At 43.9% G+C, this 27554-nt stretch overlaps 2 protein-coding genes across 2 annotated transcripts; both read right to left on the bottom strand.

The window, feature by feature from the left end:
- Positions 1 to 7384: 7384 nt before the first annotated feature.
- LOC106699462 (zinc finger protein 501-like) lies at positions 7385 to 19115 on the bottom strand. Its single transcript, XM_014467738.2, has 2 exons — positions 19067 to 19115; positions 7385 to 10588 (listed from the first exon to the last, which is right to left on the bottom strand). The coding sequence occupies exons 1-2, from the start codon at positions 19098 to 19100 to the stop codon at positions 9111 to 9113; spliced, it is 1512 nt and encodes a 503-aa protein (XP_014323224.2). The 5' UTR covers positions 19101 to 19115; the 3' UTR covers positions 7385 to 9110.
- Positions 19116 to 24596: 5481 nt separating this feature from the next.
- On the bottom strand, positions 24597 to 26827 carry LOC106694392 (zinc finger protein 883-like). The gene has a single exon (XM_014467737.2). The coding sequence runs from the start codon at positions 26580 to 26582 to the stop codon at positions 24879 to 24881; it is 1704 nt and encodes a 567-aa protein (XP_014323223.2). The 5' UTR covers positions 26583 to 26827; the 3' UTR covers positions 24597 to 24878.
- Positions 26828 to 27554: the final 727 nt, after the last annotated feature.

The raw sequence follows: 27554 nt of genomic DNA, 5'->3' as shown, positions 1-27554 counted from the left end.
ACAGCTGTCTCTGACCCTCATCAAGGAGACTCCATTCCTCCCTGGAGAAGTACAGGGCAATGTCCTCAAAGGTCACACCAACCTGTCAGAATGGAGACAATTGTAACCAGACCTGCCTTTCTGAGAACCTTCAATCCTACTCCTTACTCACCTCCCCCCCTCAACCTCCTCCAGGGCACCTGGTTAGTGTGGACACCAGGCCCTAATGCCAGTGCAAGCTGCTCTCTCATCACAGTCCCATTACTCACTGTGATGGCCCTCAGCAGAGCAGCTGGGTTGGGTGGGAAGAATTAGGGGAGGGTAGGGTAGAGGGCAATGCCATTTAAGGTCTTGGCGATGTGTGGGTTTATGCTTTGCCTTTAAGTCCCCACACCAGGTCTCGGGTGTGCTCACCACTGTGTAATGTTTAGCCCCTTCCCATGTTCAGACCCCAGGTTCACTCCCTCAGCTCTGCCCCCTTCCTGCTCCAATGCCACTGGATCTCGCTGGACTCACCCATGAACTTGGCATATGGCGTGTAGAGAGCTTGTAGTCCAGCCGGATCCAGGACCACCCCAGGCCCCTGATGGACCCACAGCCTGGAAAGCCCCGAATGAGTCTGTGACGTCCTCCCTGCAGCCTCTGATCTTTCCGTCAACACTCACAGCCACATCCTCAGGGACCTTCAGATGCAAGTCACCCCCGTCCTCTCTGCCCTGCACTTGCTGTGTCCTCAGAAGCCACAACACTCCTCTCCCCCCTCCACCTTCCTCACGGTCCTCCACGCGGGACTGAGCTGCAGGACCGGACAGCCGCCCTCCCCAGGCTGTGGTGTCTGTGTGAGGAGGCGGTGAGGGCCTGGGGAAGTGAACTCACCTCAGCCCGTCTCCTCAGCGGCGGCGCCGCCATTGCCCTTCGTGGGCGGAGCGGGGCGGGAGCAGAAGCCGCTGCAGGAATGGCGGTCCCTGTCCCGGCCCTGGCGTGGGTCCGGGTGGCGACTCGGAGCTTCAATCCCACGTGTGAGCTGCGAGCACCACTGGCGGCTCCGACCATTGGCTGTTTGGCGGGGAGCACCACTCTCCGGCCTTCTCCACGGGACTGTGCGACCAGGAAAACGTGACCACAGGAAACAAAGACCTGAGAAGGCAAAACCCCGCCACTACGACTCCCGTTTCCGCCCTACAGAAGCGGCCAAACGGAAATGCCTTTTCTGAGCCTCCATTGGCTCAGCCTGGCGACATCCCCTGCCATGCCTTCTGGGTATTGTAGTTCCTAAGCTCCAAGGCCAGGGTCCTGCATCTCTCAATTGAGTCCAGGCCTGGATTGAGGGGCAAATAGCCCAAGAACACACCAACTACACTCAGGGTCCTCTAGCCCCTTCAGTGCAGGTAATGCCTGGGGCAAGTTTGTTTCTCCTGTATCCCCGTGGCTGGTTTTGCCTATCTTTCTTCAGGACCTGCTCATTCTGAATGACAGGCATTGTTTCTTCATTCAGGACATTTGGCATGTGTCTTCTTCAGGCCAACTATAGCTTGCAGAGGTTGCTCAAGTCTCTACCTGCCTCTAACCTGCGTCCTTTGAGTCCATTATACAAGGTTAATGTCACAAAACAGACAGTCATAATGAATCCATTTACACGTCAGCCCTGTCTCCAGATTCCTGAACCCTTGCTTCGAAAAGAGTGCCGCCTGGATGGCAAAGCTGTGGAACCTTTGTACCATGGAATACTATGCAGCACTAGAAATGAAGACTCTCTTACCCGTTCACACAGCATGGAGGGACCTGGAGAGCATCCTGCTCAGTGAAATAACTCTGTCAGAGAAAGACAAGCATCACTTCATCTCACTCATATGTGGAATCTAATTAACTAAAAACAAAAAAACTGATGGAGTGGATTGAGAGACGTGGAAACATGACACTGAGTGCAGAATCTCACAGGCAATTTGGAGGGAAGGTGAGGATTAAGCAGACACACACACACACACACACACACACACGCCCACGCACGCGCACACACACGCCCACGCACGCGCACACACACAAAATAAAAAGTCACTTGGGCCTCGAGCATTTTCTTCTGTTCTCTGAAAGCAAGGGGAAAGCTGTAGCTTGCTGGGTCCTGGGTCTGCTCTAAATTTGTGTTTATAAATCTGTCTTCCGTCAGTTGAGTCCCTGGAAATGCTGATACCCCTCCATGTAACATTCTCCTGCTTCATGAGTCAATTGCTTTTGATGTTGTTGTAAGAAACATTCAAACCCGTGGAGACTTTTTCTAAGTTTATTTGATCCAAGCCTGCAACATTGCCAGGAAGCACAATAAGAAAAGACTGAGTACTGCTTTGGAGAATAGCAGTTTTGCACCTTTGTGGTAAGTTAGACTCAGAGGAGAAGACATATTGGTGTTTCATGAAATTTCTGGATGATAAATTGGGGTTATGGGGCGGGCCTGACGAGGGAAATCTCCCAGATTTGATAGAAACTTAAAAAAATAGACATAAACTTCTTTGAAAAGGTTTATTGAATAGTTAACAGTTAATATTTAACACAATAACAAAAATAATGTGGTCTTCTGTGCTGGGAGATTGTGCCTTTAGGAATGTATAAAACAAAAATTTCCCTGAAAATCCAAAGATATGTTATCCCAGATGCAAAAAGACAATAGACAAGCTCAATAAAGTAAACATTGACCTTTGGAAAAAACAAAACAAAAACCAAAAACAAGGCTAGGATATAAGTAGCCCTGTGACTGGCTTTTACTTGGAAAGTTTTAACTTCAAACCATATATGGATACTTTTGGCCTCTGAGTTTGTAAGATTCATCAAGCCATGCCAGACTCCCTGAACTTGCTAGGTTTAGTATATGCCATTTTTTTTTTCCATACTGGGGAGTTAGAACCTGTCGGTTGAAGAGAAAATTCAATGATTGAAGAACTGTATGCATGCATATTAGCATAACTAATGGACACAGACACTGGGGCAGTGGGGGCTTGCCCAGGGTGGGAATGGCTGGGGGGGGGGAGGGAGAGTCCAAAACATGAGAAAAGAGAAATATGTAAGACAATAATTTAAAAATATGAAAATAAAGTCAAGAAAATTCAATGAGGGGTTTATTTCCTCTGGGACCCATTGCTAATGTCCTCCTTAACACAATGTCCCCAGTATTGCTGGTGTACCTTTATTTGGTCTCCTAGAAGTAGTCACTCTTCAGGTCAATAAAGCCTTAGGTTCGAAATGTGCTGGAGGTATTTGTAAAGACAAGAAAAATGTATTTCTTTTTCTTTGCTGCGGCCTTCCACAATATATGAGATGCATCTACTAATTAAACCCCAAGATTGTTGGCTCCTCTACTTCAAACAGCTCATTTGTTCAAACTGCTGAACAAGATCAGTTACTTTCAAGGCTAGATTCTTGCTATCCCTCCTCCCTGCTGTTGTCACACCTCAAGGATATTTGGCACCAAAGTGTCTCTAGTTAGTAGAAAGTTTCTTTCCCTCCCCCCGCTTCACACAACTCTGTTTTGAACTCTACATAACTTTTTCTCTAGTCATACTTTATAGGCTTGGGGGAAATACTGATAAGACACCACCCTATACATCTGCCAGACTATCTCCTGGAAAGCAAACAAACTGTAACTTCTAAAGACAGCCCCTCACACCTACTCAACTTCAGTGCTGCCCAAGGCGCCTCCATTCCTTGTCCCTTAGCAACAGCCACTGCTGAAAAGCAGAAGCCACCCTTTATCGCTGCCTTGTAGTGACTAGCAATACTTTGCCCTTTCTTCTCTTGGAAAGTAAAATAAAGTTCCTCTCTGCGTGTTTTCTTTTACCTGTGAATTCTTCCACACCCCATATCACCAGCCAAATCCTAACAGTATTACTTTATTCAAAGGAGTTAAGTGGATAAATATGAGGGAAATGACTTTGTAGAGGAAAAATAATATTTCCTCCTTCTTTTCCAGATTCTTTGGTTGGCCTAATAATTAAATTGATATAATATAGATTAACAGGGGAATAATAATCAAAAAGTTAGTAACATAACCTAGATATCCATGGAAATGACTCAGAAAAATGGAGTAACTGGCCCAAATGGCAAACACCTTCACCCAAAAAACCACCCTCACCTACAGTCAAAAATGTGTGTGGAGTCAGTCAGCGTAGATTGTCAGGAAAAGCACAGTAAGGATCAGTTGTGGCCCAGTGTGCTGTGCACTGCGATAAGGGCTTGTATTCAAAAGGACTCTGTTCCAAACCAATGACCCAGGGTGCAGACAGGGAGGCTGGGAAGGAGAACAAGGCTCCAGAACATGATCCGGGCTGCAGGGAAAACATGGTGAGAGCCATTGTCTCATCCAGCCAATAGGGATATTCAGGACATAATCACATGGCCAATCAGTCCTATGTACATGAATAAGAAGTGAACATCCGTCCAATGAGCCCAGGATCATGTAGGACTCCAGCATCACTTCCAAATATTAGGTACCAAAATTCATGTCCAATTGTATCCACTCCTGCAGGGTGAATGTCAGTGCCACATAGGAACATCATTTAAAGGGTCAAACTGAGGTATCAAATTCATAACAGTGGATGGGGTCACAGCATGACACCCAATATGTGGACAAAGGTGCAGAGACCCAGCCCTAATTACCAAGGTCTCCTGAGGGTCAAACTCTGTGCTGGGATCAAAGGGGAGGCAGACAAACAGCAGCTCACTCTGAAAGGTTCCTCTGGACAAACCACTGCACTGAGAAATGATGGCGTTTCCCTGAACACAGGGAGGCCAAGGGAAGTGCTCTGAGATGTAAAGGGAATGGGAGGAAACGCATAACTGCAACCATGGAAACAGGAGCTGCAGCTGAGCCACCCTGGTCCTCAGACTGTACCTGCTCCAGTCAGGGCTGCTCATCAGTAGTAGAGACTGTGTCTGACACTGGAGAGAATAATGGCTAAAATCCAGCCCCTTGAATCTGACACTTGTCTGTGGTGTAAACTTGGGGAGCTGACTTCATTTCTCAGATACTGAATTTTTTCAGCATTTTGACATGAGTTTCCAGTTGCCCAGCTTGTTGTGAGCATTAAAATAGAAAATGCTCAAAAACTAACCTGGAAATCCTGGCAACAAGTACTCAGCTTGTTACTTTTATTGATCTTGGAAGGCCAATGTAAGTGCCATCAATCATCTGCATGTCACATTCAGCCAACTGAGACTCAGGGAGCTCTAGGGAGTCTGCTGGAGATCCCCAGGTGGGGCCACCACAATGAGACCTGAGTGCCCACAGCACCTGCCTCCCTGCAGCAAAGTCAGGGGCTTTTATAGGTCCCATTTCTCACTAAAATGCACCCAAAGAAAAAGGTGCTTGTGGGCATTGGCAAAGTGAGAAATGTGTGACATGGGAATGTCTCTGCAGGTGAGGTTGAAGTAGCCAGGAGAGGGAGAGAGAGAGAAGCATCAATGATGAGAGAGAATCATTGATCAGCTGCCTCCTGCATGCTCCACACTGAACGTCTTCCCTGGGGCCCAGGTTTGTGCCCTGACCAGAAATTGAATCGTGACCTCCTACTTCATAGGTCCATGTGGAGCCACTGAGCCACACCTGCTGGGCTCTCATCATTGATGTTTCTATCCCTCTCTCTCTCTTTTGATCTATGAATCAATAAAAATGTTTTTTTTAAATTAAAATATCTATTAAAAAGTAAAACATTAAAAAATTTTCCAATACAAAAAATGTTTATTTCCTACAGCAAAAAAGGCACAAAATTAAATTCCAACAGGCATCTTTGTTGTTCCACTGTTCCTTTTGTTAAAGAAAATTGCCAAAACTCATAGCACATTAGGCAGAACATATGATAAGATGCTTTAACAAAGATACAGACTCGCCCTAACCGGTTTGGCTCAGTGGATAGAGCGTCGGTCTGCGAACTGAAGGGTTCCAGGTTCGATTTTGGTCAAGGGCATGTACCTTGGTTGCGGGCACATCCCCAGTAGGGGGTGAGCAAGAGGCAGCTGATTGATGTTTCTCTCTCATCGATGTTTCTAACTCTCTACCTCTCTCCCTTACTCTCTGTAAAAAATCAATAAACTATATTAAAAAAATAAAATGAAAGATACAGACTCAACATATACACTTCTGAGAAAAGGCTCACCATAAATCCCTAGAAAAAAATACAATGAAACAACAGATAGGTAGAATAACAAAATTACAGAATTTATTTAAATAAAGAATGATTGACAAAAGATTTGCTAGAATGTGTAGAAGGTAAATACCTTGCACACTGGTGGGAAAATGCCAAAAGGCACCATCAGTTTATTTTTATTTTCAAAGAATAGTTCATTGATTTTTAAAATATATATTTATTGACCTCAAAAACAAAAGGAGAGAAAGACCAATGAAGAGAGATTATCATTGACTGGCTGCCTCCTGCACAACCCACACTGGGATTTGAGCTTGCAACTTGGAATCTGCCCTCACCGGGAATTAAACCATGACTTCCTGGTTCCAGTTACCTCTTGCATACCCCCCTTCCAGGGAGCTAGCCCACAATCCAGGCACAGGCCCAGCAATCCAACTGATAACACTTCAGTGCATCCAACCAACTGAGCCACAACATCCATGATGGTATATTCAGTATAGATCACAAAATGCTAATCTTTGTAAATTTAAACATTCAAATACACCATGACCTAGATTATGTACTGAAAATTTATTTTGACAAAGTTAAATGAAACTTCTATTGATATAAAGAATTATACAGAAATGTTTGTATCAGTTTTATTAGAAACTAAAGGCCCAATGCACGAAATTCATGCAAGGGGCTCGGTCCTCACAGCTGCAGTGGCTTCCCTCAGCCCTAGCAGCCCTGGCTTTGTCCGGAAGGTCACCTGGAAGGACGTACAGAAGGTTGTCTGGCTGACTGGTCTAATTAGCATATAACGCTTTTGTTATTATAGATAACAAATGATTCAAAAAATGGATAAACTATTGGTGATATATTCAAAGGTAATATTTATCAGAAAAAAAATGAGTTACTAATATATCTTTACAAAATTTCCAAGTATTTATGAAACATAAATTAAAGCAGAAAAATACTTAGAAAATGCAAAGTGATTAAAATGGAATTTAAGTCAATGGTTACTTGGAAAGCTGGAAGAACAGGGACAGATTTAAAAAAGGTCATGAAGGCCAGAACCGGTTTGGCTCAGTGGATAGAGCATCGGCCTGCGGACTGAAGGGTCCCGGGTTCGGTTCCAGTCAAGGGCATGTACCTGGGTTGCGGGCACATTCCCCGTGGGGGATGTGCAGGAGGCAGCTGGTCGATGTTTCTCTCCCATCGATGTTTCTAACTATCTAGCTCTCTCCCTTCCTCTCTGTAAAAAATCAATAAAATATATTAAAAAAAAAAAAAAAAAAGGTCATGAAGCAAGTGCACAGTGACAGATATGGTCAGTGTTACGAGTATAATAATGATTTCACTTTCACGCACACATCAAGATTTATGAAACGCTATACTAAACACATGTATATTACTCATTATAGCTTTTAAAAATGGTTCCAGATTAAGAAGTGTGTTTGTTCCACTGTATTGGAAAAATAGGCTTGGCAAATCTATATTCAATCCACCTTCTTATACCCTCTGGGCAACTGTCTTGCCTAGTGACAGAAAATTTAACAAACAATGGAGCACATTCAACCAAACCAACAAGAATGCTGGCTGGGTCACAAAAGCCACGTCCCTGGACTAAAGACACCCTTTACCTTCATCTTTGCTTTTCTGCCAGCTCACCAATGGCTCTGAGGGGAACATCTGAGAGGCTACAGGAATTCACAAAACCTCTTGATGATAACCAATGACAATGCATCCACAGAAGATAAACATGCCTGGAGACCCTAGATGCTCCTATACACGTTTCCTCAGAACATTCCTGGATGCACGTTTCTATGAGGAACATTCCATCTAGTGAGCTGTATTCACCTCCAACACCAATTATGCCAGTGGTTCTGCATGAAAATGGTTTCCGCTAACTGCTATGGTCCTCCAACCAGTTACCATCACCCATGGAAATGTAGGCATTAGGGCACATGGCCCTCTGTAAGACATGGGGAGGAGGTTCCCTTCAAATGTCTTAGCATCTCTTCCTTGAAAACAGGAAAAAAAATTCAGTGCTCCCAGACATACTTGAGGTTGTCACAGCTACCCCCTCTTTGGAGTGATCTCTGTGTCTCAAAACATCCATCTTCACATGAGGACCAGAGAGTCCACAGTGTTTCCTGGGAAAATATGGGCAGCAGTGTAAATTAGGCAAAAACTGCTGAGCTAATTTCTGCACCATACCGTTCCCTCCAGGGCAAAGAATGTTTGAGATCTCAAAAATGCTTCTCACCTCATCATGCTTGGAGAGCCCAGATCTCCTTATAAACTAACCCACATAGTAAATAGAACATCCAAGATTAAAGACGTCTTAGTAAAAAGCCTTCATTATTTTACAAACCAAAAGACACATGAGACTGGCAGTTCACCAACACTAACGTGTTCTACGTGGCAACTCCTGAGTGAAAAGAATTCACAGTTCCTAGGGATCAGGTATTCCTAATTTTCGTCAACAAACCAGACAACAGAGTTAGCTTCCCCGAGCACATGAGGATGGTGACCAATACCATCTGTAGGGACCTTACACGGGGTGCAGATGAAATACCTTCAGCAACAGAAATACGCAGTGACGATATGGCAAGACATTTGTATGTTAGAAAGTGCAACATACACATATGGTTCAAGTATAAAAAACAACAGCAGAAACACTTGTGGGGACTTTACATAATGTAAGTGTTTAAATATGAGATATAATGCAGACAAATTAGATTTTGCAATTTTTTTATGCTATTGTTAAGACCTGAGGAACATATCCTACAAAACTAAGAAACGTCTCACAAATTAAGAATTTGGATGAGAGATATCTTATGTTAATTGCACTCATAAGGGGTTTCTCCAGTATGAACTCTCTGATGATATTGGGAGATCATTGATACTTGTAAAAGACTTCCCATATTCACTGCTTTTATAAGCCTTTTCTCCTGTATCAACTCTCTGATGACTATGAAGGTAAGTCTTAGTGGTAAAAGATTTCCCACATTCATTGCATTAGGAAGGCCTTTCTGCAGTGTGAAATTGGTGATGATAATGGAGGCCATTCCAAGTGGTAAAAGATTTCTCACATTCACTGCATTTATAAGGCTTTTCTCCAGTGTGAACTCTCTCATGACGCCGAACCTCACTGCTAGTCATAAAAGATTTTGCACATTCACTGCATTTATAAGGCTTTTCTCCTGTGTGAACTCTCTGATGACAACGAAGATAACTGCTAGTGGTAAAGGATTTCCCGCACTGACTGCATTTATAAGGCTTTTCTCCAGTATGAACTCTCTGATGACGGCGAAGATCACTGCTAGTGGTAAAAGATTTCCCACATTCACTGCATTTAGAAGGCTTTTCTCCAGTGTGAACTCTCTGATGACACCGAAGGCAACTACTACTGGCAAAAGATTTCCCGCATTCACGGCATTTATAAGGCTTTTCTCCAGTGTGAACTCTCTGATGACGACCAAGATCAGTGCTAGTGGTAAAAGATTTTGGACATTCACTGCATGCGTAACGCCTTTCGCCAGTGTGTAAACTTTGATGATTACAGAGACTACTGCTCCGGGTAAAAGATTTCCCACATTCACTGCACTCATAAGGACTTTCTCCAGTGTGAAGTCTCTGATGACAATGAAGGCTATGCATTGTCGTAAAAGATTTTCCACATTCACTACATTGGAAAGGCTTTTCTCCAGTGTGAACTCTCTGATGACGATGAAGGGTAGTGTTACTGGTAAAAGAATTCCCACATTCACTGCACTGATAAGGCCTTTCTCCAGTGTCAACTCTCTGATGACAACGAAGGCCACTGCTATTGGTAACAGTATTCCCATATTCACTGCACTCATAAGGGTTTTCTCCAGTGTGAACTCTCTGTTGATAATGAAAGCTAGAAAACTTGGTAAAATAATTTCCACATTCACAGCACAGAAAACACTGACTTCCAGCATGGAAACATTTATCCTGTATAAACGTGTGATTGCAGCCAACGACTTTGTTATATTCTTTTCTTGCGTAGTTTTTTTTTCTCCTTTGAAACTTCACCCCACACTTCGAAATCTCTTTTGGCCTGTCTCTGGTCTGAGTAGCCATTAGGTGGAGATGTCCTGACCAGGAATGTATACCCTGACCAACCTCCCCACAGGTGAAATGATTCTGAGACACCTTGAAATTGCAGCTATTTGCAAGTGAGATCCTTTCCAGGCCTCTAATGGAAGTCTTCTCTCTCACATGCTGCTGGTGACATTTTGCACTGAAATAAAATTGTTTTGCACATGCCCCACACCTCAACAGTATCTGTCTGTATTGTGTTCCCTGCAGCTCCATCACTTGGAAAATATTTCCCAAGACTACCCCACAACTCTCACAGGGGTGGCTCTTCTGGGAAGACAAGGCTAACTTGGGAAGCCTTTCCTGTGACAATTTTACAGAAATCTTCTGTTCAGTCGCTGCCTCCACATTCTCTGCTCCACAGCAGCAACCTGAACAAAAGAAAACGCTGGTGAGGTACCTGCTGACCTTATGAAAACAGAATATCTTCACCACAAATGTTTATCGGTCATGACTAGGCCTGATGCGATAGGAAATGGCTGTTATACACTTCTTGGCCCCAAAGGTCAGTCAATGGTGAAAATCTCCCCCAAGGGAAGGACAGAAGCACAGGACGGGACACAAAGAAGAGAGGGACACAAAGAAGAGAGGAAAGGTCTGCTAGTTGTTCCTCCACAAATGGCTTCCGATAGGACCTTTCATGCTGGTGATGTGAGTCTGTGTAGAATAATTCGAATGTGCTCAAACCCATAAAAAGCAATTGTATTAGAGCACTTGATGTTCTACCTCAATACAGTAATAGGTATGCACTCTAAGGCTCTGCAGGCATGAACCAACAGTGGAGGGCACTAAAGAGAGACCTGTGAACGAGGTAGAGGTGAAAAGTTTAGAGAGGTTAGGTTATCCAAGGACTGGGAATCCGAGTAGAATAAGCACTGATCACTATTAAAACTGAGTTGTTGACAAAGTGTCAACAAGAAGCAAGGACAAGTAGAATTGTGTGAGAAATGAGCAATGGTAACAAAACACTGTTGAACCAAATGGGTTCCTAGTTATGAATGTAACAAAGCCCAGGTGTAAAAACCTCCCTAACACTGAAATAAAATTGCCTTACTCAGTCAGGACCTTTCATGCTGGTGATGTGAGTCTGTGTAGAATAATTCGAATGTGCTCAAACCCATAAAAAGCAATTGTATTATCCCTAACAGCCCTTTACTCAGGCAAGACAGCCTGTTGATCCATTGTGTCATTCATAAAGTCATGTTTCTACTGTGATGCAGAAATGATTATTCCACCTAATTCCCAGTAGAGTCATTGCACAGGATAAATGATAGAAATCGTAAAAGAAACATTGAAAAGATCGATGGTTAACACTGTAGTACAACAGCAAAGCACAGATGAGATCACAGGCAAATGAGCTATGGAAGTGACATCATCAAGAGGGGAGAATCAGAGATATGAGAATCTTTCCCCATCCCAGAGTAAGGAGACAGCTATCCATGAACAAAAAAACCACAGGAAATGGGAATAAGAGTACAATGAAGACAAATAGTATTACAGAACACCAAATAAGGACAACTGCATAGAACAAATGACTGGAAAGACTAGGTGAACAAACGTATTTGAAGACAGCTAAAGTGAGAAACAACGGTCAGAGTTATCTCTATCAACCACTGTGCTTCTGTTATCATTCACCATAGTGGTCTATTATTAAAAAAATACTGGAAATTTTCTTTTTAAAAATCAAAGAATGGCTCTAGCCAGTTTGGCACAGTTTTATTAGAAACTAAAGGCCCAATGCACCTTGGTTCAAAGAATAGTTTATTGATTTTTAAAATATATATTTATTGACCTCAAAAACAAAAGGAGAGAAAGACCAATGAAGAGAGATTATCATTGATTGGCTGGCTCCTGCAGATGAAAGGTCCCAGGTTGGATTCCAACACTAGGGTCCCAAATTCAAGTCCGGTCAAGGGCACATGCCCAGGATTTGGACTCGATCCCCAGTAGGGGGCGTGCAGGAGGCAGCCAATGATGATTCTCTCATCATTGATATTTCTCTCTCTCCATCTCCCTTCCTGTCTGAAATCAATAAAAATATATTAAAAAACCAACAACCACAGAATACCCTGGCCAGTGTGGCTCAGTTGGTTGGAGTATCATCCTGTGAACCTAGGGGTCTCGGATTCGATTCCCAGTCAGGGCACATTATCAGTATGCAGGTTCCATTTCCACTTAGGATATGTGTGTACACAATCGATTGATATTTCTTCCTCATACTGATGTATGTCTCTCTCTCTCTCTCTCTCTCTCTCTCTCTCTCTCTCTCTCTCTGCCCCCCGTCCCCACCTCTCTTCCTCTCTATCTGAAACTGAATATAAAAAATAAATAAGAGTCCTAGCAGGTTTGGCTCAGTTGATAGAGCGCTGGCCTGCAGATCAAAGAGTCCCAGGTTCGATTCCGACCAAGGGCACATGCCTGGGTTGCGGGCTCAACCCCCAGTAGGGCACATGCTGGAGGCAGCCGATCAATGATTCTTCCTCATCATTGATGTTTCTCTCTCCCTCTCCCTCTCCTTTCCTCTCTGAAATCAATAAAGAAATATATTAAACAAATAAATAAGAATTCCAAGGTAGTCAAATAAAAAAGAGAACTCAAAAAGGTCTAGGGACAAAGTAAATGAAAAGACTCCTACCAAAGCTCATGTATAAAATTCAGAAAATGCAATTCTAAGAGGAAATTTTATAGGGATAAATGCCTACAATATGAAAAAAGAACTCAAAAAAATACTGGCACCTCAGAAAACTAGAAACACAACAAGAAAGTAAACCCAAAGATTGCAAAAGAAAGAAACAATAAATATTAGAAAACATAAATAAAAAGAACACAAGACAAAATGCAAGAATACCTAATAGGTATTTTTTGAAAGATACAATATTGGAAAAACTTTAACTACACTAATGGAAAAAAAAACCCCGAAACAAAAACCAAGCCTCAAATAAACTGTAAAGAAATGAAAGACATTTCACCTGACACTATGAACCACAATGCATCATAAGAGATGTTGATATTAGCAGATGACATGACCCTCCATAGAGAAATTTGTCAAGATCTATGAGCTTCTGAAATTAATAAACAAATTCAGAGGCCTGGGCAGGTGGCTCACTTGGTGAGTGTGTGGTCCCTATGCATCAATGTTGTAGGTTTGATCCCCCATCAGAGCACATGCAGGGGAGAGCCAGTAATGCATAGATGGGTAGAAAAGCAGATTAATGTTTGCCACTCTCTCTTTCACTGTCTCGCTTCCTGTCTTTAAAATCTATATATATAAGCCTAAGTGACCAGCTGACAGGCTGACCAGCTGATACCTATGATGTGCACTGACCACCAGAGGGCATATGCTCAACACAAGAGCAGAAACCCCAGGCATGGAAACATGGAACAGACCAGTGAATCACAGAGGGAAAGGGAAGAGGAGAGGGAAGGAAGAAATTACCAAGGATATTATATGCATATTAGAGGACCAGTGCATGGATTCGTGCATCAGGAGAATCCCTCGGCCTGGCCTCCAGGGTTTGGGCCGAAACCACCTCTCTGACATCCCCTGAGGGGTCCCGGAATGCAAGAGGGTGCAGGCCAGGTTAAAGGAATTCACCCCCTGCCCCCAGTGCACAAATTGATGCACCAGGCTTCTAGTAAATAAATAAAGGATGGCTAGTATGGCTCAGTGATTAAGCATCAACCCATGTACCACTAATACCAAAGAATACCTAATAGGAGGTCACAATTCAATTCATTGTTCAGGCATATGCACAGGTTGTGAGCTCAATCACCAGTGTGGGTAGTGAAGGAGGCAATCCATCAATGACTCTCTCTCATCACTCCTGTTCCAATCTCTCTCTTCCTCTCTAAAATCAATATATATATATATATATATATATATATATATATATATATGGTTTATACAACAAATAAATAGCCCTGGCCCATGTTGCTCAGTGTTGAGAATGCCGGCCTGTGCACTGGAAGGTCATGGGCTAGATTCCCAGTCAAGGGCAGGTACCCTGGCTGCATGTCTGATACCGCTACCAGTATGGGCAAATGTGGAAAGCAACTAAGCGATGTTTCTCTCTCTGTGTCTCACTCAATTTTCTCCCTCAAAAAGAAAATCAATGGAAAAAATACTCACACTACCTGAGTGAAGATAAAAAAAGAATAAAGAATTAAATTCAGAAAAGTTACAGGATGCAAAATAAACATACAAACATTAGTTCCATTTCTACACACTAGTAATAAATTCTTTGATAGAAAAATGAAGATAGTCAAATTTAAAATAGCATTAAAAAAATAAGATAAAATATAAATAAATTTGACCAAAAGGAACATCTATACATTGATACAATAATCCTATATAATAAAGAGCTAATATGAAAATGGTCATCACACCCTCATGCTGTAACGACTTAGACACTAAACACTGGGGAAGGACGCAAAGAGGGGGCAGTTGGAGGCAATCAGGCCGGCGGGGGGGGCGGCAGTTGGGGTGATCAGGTTGGCAGGCAGAGTGGTTAGAGGCGATCAGACAGGCAGACAGGTGAGAGGTTAGGAGCCAGTGTTCCTAGATTGGAGAGGATGCAGGCTGGGCTGAGGGACCCCCACCCCTGTACACAAATTTTGTGCACTGGGCCTTTAGTACAGAGATAAAAGAAATGGAAGAAAACACAAATAAGTTGAAAGACATCCTGTGGAGAAACCAAGATGGCGGCATAGGTAAACATCGGAGATTGCTGCCTCGCACAACCACTTCAAAAATACAACTAAAAGACGGAACGGACATCATCCAGAACCATAGGAAGGCTGGCTGAGTGGAAATTCTACAACTAGAAGGAAAGAGAAAAGCATACCGAGACTCAGAGGAGGCTCAGTGCGGAGGTGAAATACTAAGGTGCGGAGGTGCGTGCGGAGCGGGCTGGCGGCTGAGAGCGTGGTTGTCGTTTTCAATCGGGAGGGAGTCTCAGGCTCTGAGCTCCAGTTCCGGGTGAGTCTCTAGGGACCCAGACTCATAAGGGAGAAGCGGAACTGTCTGGCATTGGTCAGAACCCGAGGGCAGCTTTCTCTCCGAGGGGCTTGCAGCGATTACCAGGACACTGAGAAGCAGAGTCTCTGAGGGCAGGACTGAGAGCAGCCATAATTGCTAACCCCGCCCTGTTGATCCCTTGTAACCCGCCCCGGCCAAGCCCTGTAGGGAGACTTTTGCTGGATAGCCTCAGGCAAAGGCTAGATTAGCACCTCCCTAGAGATCCAGGAGCCAGGAAGCCGAGAGGTCAGAGTGGGACCATCGAGTTTTGCAGCTCCTTGGAACCATAACAGACACACTCAGGGGCAGACTCAGTGAGCACCAAAGCCCCATCAAAGCAAGTCTAGCCCCAGAGGGGTGTCTCCAGCACAGAAGTTCTCCCACTGCACACACAGCTGATTCTCACAGCCAATGGGCCTGGAGGTCAATTCCTCCCAGTGATAACTATAACAATCAAGGCTTAATTACAACAAGACTGTGCACAAAGCCCACAAGGGGGTGCACCAAGAGTGTCTACCTCAGGTAATTGGGACACTTAGCACACACAGAAAGGCACTCTATGGACACGGCGAAAGAATAAAAAATGCCCAGACAAAGAAACAGGACACAAACGACAGAATTGGAGGAAAGCAAACTGCTGAATATAGAGTTCAAAACCACACTTTTAAGGTCTTTAAAGAACTGTCTAGAAGCCGCCGATAAATGTAGTGAGATCTTCAAGAAGACTGGTGAGACGGCCGATAAATGTAGTGAGATCTTCAAGAAGACTGGTGAAACCCTCGATGTTGTGATAAAGAACCAAATAGAAATTAAGCATACACTGACTGAAATAAAGAATATTATACAGACTCCCAACAGCAGACCAGAGGATCGCAAGAATCAAGTCAACGATTTGAAATACGAAGAAGCAAAAAACACCCAACTGGAAAAGCAAAATGAAAAAAGAATCCGAAAATACAAAGATAGTGTAAGGAGCCTCTGGGACAGCTTCAATCGTACCAACATCCGAATTATCGGGGTGCCAGAAGAAGAGAGAGAGCAAGATATTGAAAACCTATTTGAAGAAATAATGACAGAAAACTTCCCCTACCTGGTGTAAGAAATAGACTTACAAGTCCAGGAAGCGCATAGAACCCCAAACAAAAGGAATCCAAAGAGGACCACACCAAGACACATCATAATTAAAATGCCAAGAGCAAAAGACAAAGAGAGAATCCTAAAAGCAGCAACAGAAAGAAAATCAGTTACCTACAAGGGAGTACCCATACGACTGTCAGCTGATTTCTCAACAGAAACTTTGCAGGCCAGAAGGGAGTGGCAAGAAATATTCAAAGTGCTGAATACCAAGAACCTACAACCAAGACTACTTTATCCAGCAAAGCTATCATTCAGAAGTGAAGGCCAGATAAAGAGCTTCACAGATAAGAAAAAGCTAAAGGAGTTCATCACCACCAAACCAGTATTATATGAAATGCTGAAAGGTATCCTTTAAGAAGAGGAAGAAGAAGAAAAAGGTAAGGATACAAATTATGAACAACAAATACACATCTATCAACAAGTGAATCTAAAAATCAAGTGAATGAACAACTTGATGAACAGTATGAACTGGTGATTGTAATAGAATCAGGGACATAGAATGGGAATGGACTGATTATTCTCGGGGGTGGGAAAGGGATGTGGGGGGTGAGGGAAGAGATTGGACAATAATCGTGCACCTATGGATTAGGACAGTGGGGGGGGAGTGAGGGCAGTGGGTGGGGTGGGAACTGGGTGGAGGGGAGTTATGGTGGGAAAAAAAGAGTAACTAATGTAATAATCTGAACAATAAAGATTTAATTAAAAAAAAAAAGAAAGACATCTTGTGTTCATGAATTTGAGAAAGAAATATCGTGAAGATAACTATAGTACACAAAGCTATCTACAGATTAAATGCAATCCTGATGATTACTCCAATGGTATTTTAAAAAGTAATGAAAAGAGAATCTTGCCCTAGCAGTTTGGCTCATTGATAGAGCATCAGCCTGGGAACTGAAAGGTTCCAGGTTCGATTCCGGTCAAGGGCACATGCCCAGGTTGTGGGCTCAATCCCCAGTGGGGGACTTGCAGGGGGCAGCCGATCCATGATTCTCTCTCATCATGGATGTTTCTATCTCTCTCTCCCTCTTCCTTCCTCTCTGAAATCAATATATATATATATATATATATATATATATATATATAGGAGAGAGACAGAGAGAGAGAGAGAGAGAATGAATCTGAAATGTATAGAATGAAGAAGTCCACTAACAAATGAAATCTTGAGTGAGAACAAAGCTGGTGGCATCACACTTCCTGACTACAATTTATTATAAAGAGAAAACAAGCAAACAGTGTGTTATTGGAGAAACACAGACCCATAGATCAATAGAACAGAACAAAAAACACAGAAATAACACCCAGCACATACTTTCAAGTAATCTGTGACAAAGCTGCAAGACACAGAAGAAGGGAAAGATAGTTTCTTCAATGAATGGTGCTGGTAAAAATCAACATTCACATGCAAAACAACAAAACTGGACACCACTGATAAAATTTAACTCAACCTGCAGGACAGAATTAAATGTCAGTGCTACAGCCCTAACCGGTTTGACTCAGTGGATAGAGCGTCAGCCTGCGGACAGAAGGGTCCCAGGTTCGATTCTGGTCAAGGGCACATCCCCAGTAGGGGGTATGCAGGAGGCAGCTGACCAATGTTTCTCTCTCATTGATGTTTCTAACTCTCTGTCCCTCTACCTTCCTCTCTGTAAAAAATCAATAAAATATATTTTGTTAAAATAAAAGTCAGCGCTACAACTTAAAAGTCCTTCAAGAGAACCTAGAGAAAAAGTTTTGGAGATTTGTTTTAGACAGGATTTCCTGAATGTGACACCAACTCACCAGAAAAAATAGAGAAAACAAACATTCCAGACTGCAAAAAATAAATAAAAAGCTTCTTTATTGCACAACAGCAATAAACAAAATGAAATGAAAGGCAATCTAGAGGGTTGGAGAAAATACTAGCAAATCATATGAAGGAATCATTTGCAGAGGTTGTGGATTCAGTTCTGATCAGCACAATAAAGAGAATATTGAGATATAGATATAAATTCACACAAATAGTTGAAGTTCCCCAGGAATAATAAAGGTATGTTAACACTATACTGCAGGCTAATAACAATGCAGTAACTCTGTCTCAAAACAAACTCTATATAACTTCATTAAAAATCGTTTATTGCAAAGCACTAGTAACAAGCATCTGAGTTTGCTAGAAACATGGTGGCACTAGACTTGCTGAATGCAGGGTTGCCAAAAACATGGACTTTGTAGAAAAGCAAGTGTGGGGAGCAATATCTGCAAAGCACAATTAAGCACATGCAAAAATATGTGTTCCTGTATGTAGTAAGCAATTAATATATAAAATATACAGGGTAGTTAGAAGACTCTTTAACCAAAAAATAGTTAATAAACACGATAAGGATGTAGAGACAATTCTCCAAAAAATATGTATAAATGACCAACAGGAATATAGAAAATACTTTCCTCACTGATCAAGGTGGAATCCCTGAGGCTTCCTGTAACACTACCAACCACAAGTCCTTCCCTGTGAGTTTAGTACAGAGGGGACTATTGGGACTTCAGGAATAGAAGGGAGCAGCAGAAACAGACCAACCCTCCCCAGGACAGCAACTACCCAGAAAAGTGGAAAAATCCAGCAGTACCACACTCTACATGGGAGGACAAACACACCCTGGGGGATGGGGCCTGGGAAATGGCAAAGCCAAGTCCAGGTCACTGGTGACAGTGAGGGTCTTACCCAGCGAGGATATAAGTTCAAAGTTCTCCAGCATCACATTCAGGTACAGCTGTCTCTGACCCTCATCAAGGAGGCTCCATTCCTCCCTGGAGAAGTACAGGGCAATGTCCTCAAAGGTCACGCCAACCTGTTAGAATTAAGTAAATTGAAACCAGAGCTGTCTCTCTGAGAAGCTGCATTCCTACTCCTTACACACCTTCCCCCCCTCAACCTTCTCCCGGCCCCCCGTTAGTGTGGACACCAGGCCCTAATGCCAGTGCAGGCTGCTCTCTCATCACAGTCCCATTACTCACTGGGATTGCCCTCAGAAGAGCAGCTGGGTTGGGTGTGAAGGATTAGGGGAGGGGAGGGGGAGAGAGCAATGCCATTTAAGGTCTGGGCGATGCCTGCAGAGCCCCAGCCTTGCAGCCAAGCAACACCACCGCAGTCTCCTAGATCCTGCCTCCAAGACAAAGCCAAGCGTGGGTTTATGCTTCACCTTCAAGTCCCCACAGCAGGTCCCGGGGACGATCAGCTCACAGTTCCTCCAGATGTGCTCACCACTGGGTAATGTTTACCCCCTTCCCATGTTCAGACCCCAGGTTCACTCCCTCAGCTCTGCCCCCTTCCTGCTCCAATGCCACTGGATCTCGATGGACTCACCCATGAACTTGGCATATGGCGTGTAGAGAGCTTGTAGTCCAGCCGGATCCGGGCCCACCCCAGGCCCCTGATGGACCCCACAGCCGGGAAAGCCCGGAATGAGTCTGTGACGTCCTCCCTGCAGCCTCTGCTCTTTCCGTCAATAGTCACAGCCACATCCTCAGGGACCTTCAGATGCAAGTCACCCCCGTCCTCTCTGCCCTGCACTTGCTGTGTCCTCAGAAGCCACAACACTCCTCTCTCCCCTCCACCTTCCTCACGGTCCTCCACGCGGGACTGAGCTGCAGGACGGGACAGGCGCCCTCCCCAGGCTGTGGTGTCTGTGTGAGGAGGCGGTGAGGACCCGGGGGACACAAACTCACCTCAGCCCGTCTCCTCAGCGGGGGCCCCGCCATTGCCCTCTGTGGGCAGAGCCGGGCGGGAGCAGCGGGAGAAGCCACTCAGGAATGGCGGTCCCGTCCGAGGCCTGGCGCTTCAATCCCACGTGTGAGCTGTGCGCACCCCTGCAGGCTCCCACCACGGTCTGTATGGCGGAGACCACCACTCTCCAGCCTTCTCCAGGGACCCTGCGACCAGGAACTCCTGAACCCAGCCGCCAGACGAAAGAGACAGAAGACTAAATCCGACTAGGACTACCGGTCCCGCCCTCCAGAACTGGAAAAACGGAAACGCCTTTTCGGAGCTTCCATTGGCTCAGCCTGGTGGCATTCCACGCCCGGCCTTCTGGGTAATGTAGTTCTTACGCTCGAAGGCCAGGATCCTGTATTTCCTTAGCTGCCTCCAGGACTGGTTTTGAGGGCAAATAGCCCAAGGACACACCAAGTATACTCAGGGCCTTCCAGCGCCTTCAGGGGAGGGGATTATCAGGGAAAGTTTGTTTCTGAGGCGCCTGCGTGGCTTCATTTACCTGTGGGTTTTGCATATTTTTCTTCAGGACCTGCTCTTTCTGAATGGCAGGCATTGTTTCTTCATTCATGACTTTTGGCATGTGTCTCCTTCAGGCCATATGTAGCTAGGGGAGGTTGCTCAAGTCTCTAACTGCTTCTACCTGCCTCTATTGACTCCATTATACAAAGTTAATGTCACAGAACAGACACTCATACTTTAAAGGCATCTGCTTCTGATGCCATCCGAAGTGCAGCTCTGCCTTCGGCTGCAGTGGGGATAAGATGGCCAAGAGACATGTGAAAAAATGCTCTAAGTGACTGATCATCAGAGAGATGAAAATTAAAACAACAATTAGGTATCTTCCCCACCCTCAACCTCCTCCAGGGCTCCCCAGTTTAGTGTGGACACCACACCCTAATGCCAGTGCAGGCTGCTCTCTCATCACAGTCCCATTAATCAGTTATTGCCCTTGGCAACAACAGATGGGATAGGAAGGACAGCAGAGAAACACCATCTAAGCTCTGGGCAATGCCTGTAGGGCGTCAGCCTTCCTGCCAAGCAATACCACTGCAGTCTCCAAGATCATGCCTCCAGGACAAAGACAAACCTGGGCTTATGCTTCACCCTATAGTCCCAACACCAGTCCTAGCTGGTTTGGCTCAGTGGATAGAGCATTGGCCTGTGGACTGAAGGATCCCGGTTGGATTCTAATCAAGGTCCCATGCCCTGGTTGCAGACTCCATACCCAGTAGGGGGTGTGCAGAAGGCAGCCTATGGATGATTCTCTCTCATCATTGTTGTGTCTCTCTCTCTCCCTCTCTTAAATCAATAAAAATATATATTTTTTAAAAGTCCCGATACAAGGTCTCCAGGACCATTAGCTCACACTTCCTCCACATGTGGGCTGGGGGGCGTGGATCCAGGCTGCTGCTCGGCACCTGCACAGGCACAAGTGGCCACGGGGCAGGAACATCCACTTGGCACCTGCGCCCATAGGCATGGAGTGGCCGGGGCGTTCTGGGACCCTAGCTGCTCAGGACCTATGTGCGGGCCTACAGGCTAGGAGTGACCTAGGTCCCGAGGATGTTCCCAGGACCCAGGCTGCTTGCGCCTATGTATGCAAATTAACCACCATCTTTGTTGGTTTAATTTGCATACTCTCCTGATTGGTGTAGTGAAGGTATGGTCAATTTGTATGTTTGTCTATTATTAGGTAAGATAGACTAGCGGCCCAGTGCACTTGGAGGGGGGTTCCTCAGCCCAGCCTGCATCCTCTTGCACTCTGGGAGCCCTCGGGTGATGTCCGACTGACGGACATCCTTAGCGCTGCCACAGAGGCAGGAGAGGCTCCCACCACCGACTCTGTTCTCACCAGCTGTGAGCAGGCTTCTGGCTGAGCGGCGCTCCCCATGAGAGCGCACTGACCACCAGGGGGCAGCTCCTGCATTGAGCTTCTTCCCCTTGGTGGTCAGTGTGCCTAATACTGACACGTCTTTCTGCAGTTCAGTTTATTTGCATATTAGCCTTTTATTATATAGGATACTTTGTACCAGCTTTTTAGAAATGACCAAATACTCATTTGGATAAACTACTGGTGATATATTCAAAGTAAAAATATCATAAAAAAAGATGAGTTACTAATATATCTTTAATAAATATCCAAAAATTTATGAAAAGTAAAGCAGAAAAATACTTAGAAAATGCAAAGTGATCTACTGAAATGGAATGTAAATCACTGGTTACTTGTTAGTCTGTGAAGCACATGCACACATTAAAAAAAGTCATGAACCAAGTTTACAGTGACAGATATGGACAATATCTACGTATAGAAAAGCCTAAGAGACCAGGCGCTATGATGTGCACTGACCACCAGGGAGTAGACGCTCAATGCAGGAGCTGCCCCCTGGTGGTCAGTGCGTTCCCAAAGCAGAAGCGCCACTCAGCTCACCTATGGGGCTAGATGCCAGGCTTTCAGCTGGCAAGCGCAGCTGCGAAGGCAAGAGCCTCTCCTGTGTTCACTCCCCCTGCACACCCCTACCCCATCCTGACCAGGACCAGGATCAAGACCAGCATTGAAACTGACTGAGCACGAGCTCACTGCTGCTTCTCAGACATGGGCGTGCCAGTATTACCTTAGAATGGGTGCGCAGAGACCACAGTGGTGCAGCACCAAATCAACTGAGCACCAGTGGCAGCAGCAGCGGGACCAGGATGAGTGGGAGCATCACGGCACCTGGCCTTGGCTCAGGCTCCTCTCTGGCCACCTGCCAGTTGGTACTTGGGAGATGATGGATGCCAGTTTCAGATCAATCCCCGCAGACCACGCCAAGTGACCTCACCAGTGTATGAATCTGTGCACCAGGACTCTAGTTATGAGTATAATAATGGTTTGAGTTTCATGAACACATCATGATTTATGAAACAGTATACCTAACCTGTACTTTACTCATTATACCTTTTTAAAAATAATTCAAAATTTAAAAACGTGTATGTTTAACTATATTAGAAAAATAGGTTTGGCAAGTCTATATTCAATACATCTTATGCCCTCTGGGCGCGAGTCCAGCCTCAATGACAGAAATGTAACCAACAATAAAGAACTTTCGCCCCAACCAACAAGAATGCTGGCTGGGTCACAAAAGCCACATCGCTGAACTACACACTCTTTGCCTTCGTCTTTGTATTTCTGCCGGTGCACAAATGGCTCTGATGGGAACATCTGAGAAGATACAGGAAGCCACAAAACCTCTTAATTATACTGAATGACAATGACTCGATTGACAGAAGATAAACATGCTGGGAGATCCTCAGATCTGTGTACTGGTACACACCACTCCTGTTGTTTTTTCCTCAGAAACATTCCTGGATGCAAGGTTAGATGAGGAACATTCCATCTAATGGGCTGCAATCCTCAGCAAAACTCACTAGGTCACTGTTTCTGTAGTGTAATGGTTTCCTCTAACTACTATTGTACTCCCAACCGTGACAGTCACCCACAGAATTGTAGGCTTTAGGTCTCAAGGCCCTCTGCAATACCTGGACAAGAGATTCCCTTCAAGTGTATGTGGATCCCTTGAAAAACAAGAAAAAAATTCATGCTGCTGGAAGATATACTTCAGGTTATCACAGCAACACCCACTTTGGAGTGATCTCCGTGTCGCAAAGCATCCAGACATCACATGAGGACTAGAGAGTTCACAGTGTTTCCTAGGAAAACAGGGCAGGAATGAAAATTTGGCAAAAACTGCTCTGGAAATTTCTGCACCATACTATTCCCTCAAAGGCAAAAATGTTTGAGACCCCATATGTTTTTCACCTGATCATGCTAGGAGAGCCCAGATCTCCTTATAACTCATAGAGTAAACAGCAAACCCAAGATGAGAGAAGACTTAGGAAAAAGTCTTTATTATTTTACAAACCAAAGAGACATGAGACTAGCAGTTCTTGCATTGATGACTTAGGCTCTCGATAAATTCATCACTGGCATCTAGGGAAAGTGTGCTCTTAAGAATGGCAGTAGCTCTGTAATATTATGTTTTATGGGGCCAACACTAATAAGTCCTATGTGCCAACTGGTGAGAGGGAAAACAATTAAGAAGGGCTCAGGTATTCCTAATTTTCTTCAACAAACTACACAACAGAGTTACCTTCCCTGGGAACAAAAGGATGGTGATTGATGTCATCTGTAGGGGCCTTATAGGTAGTTCAGGTGAAATACCTTCAGCAACAGAAATATGTAGTGACATAGATCTGGCAACACATCTCTGTATGTTAGAAAGTGAAACATAGATACGTACAGTTCAAACAAAAATAAAAACAACAAAAACACTTATGGGGACTTTATTTTATTTTATTTTTTTAAATATATTTTATTGATTTTTTACAGAGAGGAAGGGAGAGAGATAGAGAGTTAGAAACATCAATGAGAGAGAAACATCGATTAACTGCCTCCTGCACATCTCCCACTGTGGATGTGCCCACAACCAAGATACATACCCTTGACCGGAATCGAACCTGGGACCTTTCAGTCCGCAGGCCGACGCTCTATCCACTGAGCCAAACCGGTTTCGGCTTATGGGGACTTTATATAATGTAGGTGATTACATGTATGAGATACAATTCAGGCAAATGAGACTTCACAAATTTTCTTATACTATTGTTAAGACCTAACTAAAAAACTACATTTTGTACACATCTAAGTAATTATTCTCATTTGGACTCATATGTGCAGAGCAAATTTAGAAATTTGGCTAAGACATATCTCATGTTATTTGCACCCATACTAGCTTTCTCCAGTGTGAACTCTCTGATGATATTGGAGACCACTGCTACTTTTGAAAGATTTCCTACATTCACTATAAGACTTTTCTCCAGTGTGAGAACGTTTATGGTAACAGAAGCTACTCCAATCGGTAAATGACATCCCACATCCACTGCATTTATAAGGCTTTTCTCCATTGTGATATCTCTGATGACGACGAAGCTCACTGCTAGTGATGTAAAACTTCCTGCATGCACTGCATTTATAAGGCTTTTCTCCAGTATGAACTCTCTGATGACGAACAAGGCAGGTACTCCAGGTAAAAGATTTCCCACATTCATTGCATTTATAAGGCTTTTCTCCAGTGTGAATCCTCTGATGACAATGAAGGGCAGTGCTACTGGGAAAAGATTTCCCACATTCACTGCATTTATAAGGCTTTTGTCCAGTGTGAAAACTTTGATGATAACGAAGGCCGTTGCTACGGGTAAATGATTTTCCACATTCACTGCATTTATAAGGCTTTTCTCCAGTGTGAACTCTCTGATGACAATAAAGGTACCTGCTAGTGGTAAAAGATTTCCCACATTCACTGCATTTATAAGGCTTGTCTCCAGTGTGAACTCTCTGATGACAATGAAGGTGAATGCTAGTGGTAAAAGATTTTCCACATTCATTGCATTTATAAGGGTTTTCTCCAGTGTGAACTCCCTGATGATGATGAAGCTCACTGCTAGTGATAAAAGATTTCTCACATTCACTGCATTTATAAGGCTTTTCTCCAGTGTGAGAACTTTGATGATAATGGAGGCTACTGCAATTGGTAAACGATTTCCCACATTCATTGCATTTATAAGGCTTTTCTCCAGTGTGAAGTCTCTGATGACGACGAAGCTCACTGCTAGTGATAAAAGATTTTCCACAGTCACTGCATTTATAAGGCTTTTCTCCAGTGTGAAATCTCTGATGATGACGAAGCTCACTACTAGTGATAAAAGATTTCCCACATTCACTGCATTTATAAGGCTTTTCTCCAGTGTGAATTCTCTGATGACAATGAAGGTAATACCTCATGGTGAAAGATTTCCCACATTCATTGCATTTATAAGGCTTTTCTCCAGTGTGAAATCTCTGATGATGACGAAGCTCACTACTAGTAATAAAAGATTTCCCACATTCAATGCATTTATTAGGCTTTTCTCCAGTGTGAGAACTTTGATGATAACGGAGGCTACTCAAATTGGTAAATGATTTCTCACATTCACAGCATTTATAAGGCTTTTCTCCAGTGTGCACTCTCTGATGACGACGAAGCTGACTGCCAGTGATAAAAGATTTTCCACATTCAATGCATTTATAAGGTTTCTGTCCACTTTTAAAGCTTTGATGATAATAGAGGCCACTGACACTGGTAAAAGATTTCCCACATTCAATGCATTTATAAGGTTTTTCTCCAGTGTGAACTGTCTGATGATGATGAAGATTACTACTGCCAATGTCTTCCTCAAATTCCTTTCTGGTGTAAAAACTTTTTCTCCTTTGAAACGCTAATCCACCCTTAGAAATATTATTTGGCCTGTCCCTGGTCTGAGAAGCCTTAAGATGAAGATGTCCTGACCAGGTAAGTGTGCCCTGCCCAACCTCCCAACAGGTGAAATAATTCTGGTAAACATTGAAATTGCAGATGTTTGAAAGTGACATCTTGCCCACACCTCTAATCAACATGTTCTCTCTCACATGCTGCTGGTAAGATTTTGCACTGAAATAAAATTGTTTTGCACATGCCCCACACCTCAAAAGTATCTGTCCCTGCAGCTCAGTCAAGTGGAAAATGTTTCCCCAAACTAGTCCACAATTCTCACAGGGGTGGCTCTTCTTGGAAGACAAGGGGTAACTTGGGAATACCTGCCTGTGACACTCTTACAGAATCCTTCTGTTCAGTGGGTTCTTCCACATTCTCTGCTCCACAGCAACAACCTGAACAAAAGGAAACGCTAGTGAAATACATGTTGACCTTATGAAAACAGAATATCTTTACTACAAATGTTTATCTGTCATGACTAGGCATGATTTCATAGAATTATTTTCAGACAAGTTTGTTGAACTCTAAGGAAATAGCTGTTATACATTACTTGGCCCCAAAGATTAGTCAATGGTGAAAATCTCATCAAGGCAGGGACAGAAACAGAGAATGGGAAACACAGAAGAGAAGAAGCCTCTGCTCACTGATCCTCTACAGACGGCTTCTTTTAGGACCTTTCATTTTGGGAATTTGAGTCTGGGTAGGAGAATTTGAATGTGCTCGAATTCACAAAAAACTAATGTATTGGAGCACAAGATGTTCAAGGTCAACACAATAATACATGTGTACTCTAAAGCTCTGCAGGCATAGACTAAGGTGGGCTTGCCATAAACAGAGAACTGTCAAAGAGGTAGAGAGGCAATGTTTAGAGAAGTTAAAGGTATCTGTGCACTTGGAATCTGGGTAGAAATGAACACTCTTACAACTGAGGAGTTGGCAAGGTGTCAACAATAAGCAAGTACAAGTAGAATTGGGTGATGAATGGGTCATGGCAACAAAATGCATTTGAACAAAATGGGTTCCTAGTTATAACTTTCGCAAAGCTTTGGTGTCAAAACCTTTCCAACAGGCCTTCACCAAGGCAAGACCACCTCTGGGTCCACTCTGTCATTCAT

The sequence above is a fragment of the Myotis lucifugus genome, unplaced genomic scaffold, assembly GCF_000147115.1.
Source record: "Myotis lucifugus unplaced genomic scaffold, Myoluc2.0 scaffold_412, whole genome shotgun sequence".
In the NCBI taxonomy this organism is placed as follows: domain Eukaryota; kingdom Metazoa; phylum Chordata; class Mammalia; order Chiroptera; family Vespertilionidae; genus Myotis; species Myotis lucifugus.
This window is presented reverse-complemented; position numbering and strand designations above follow the sequence as displayed.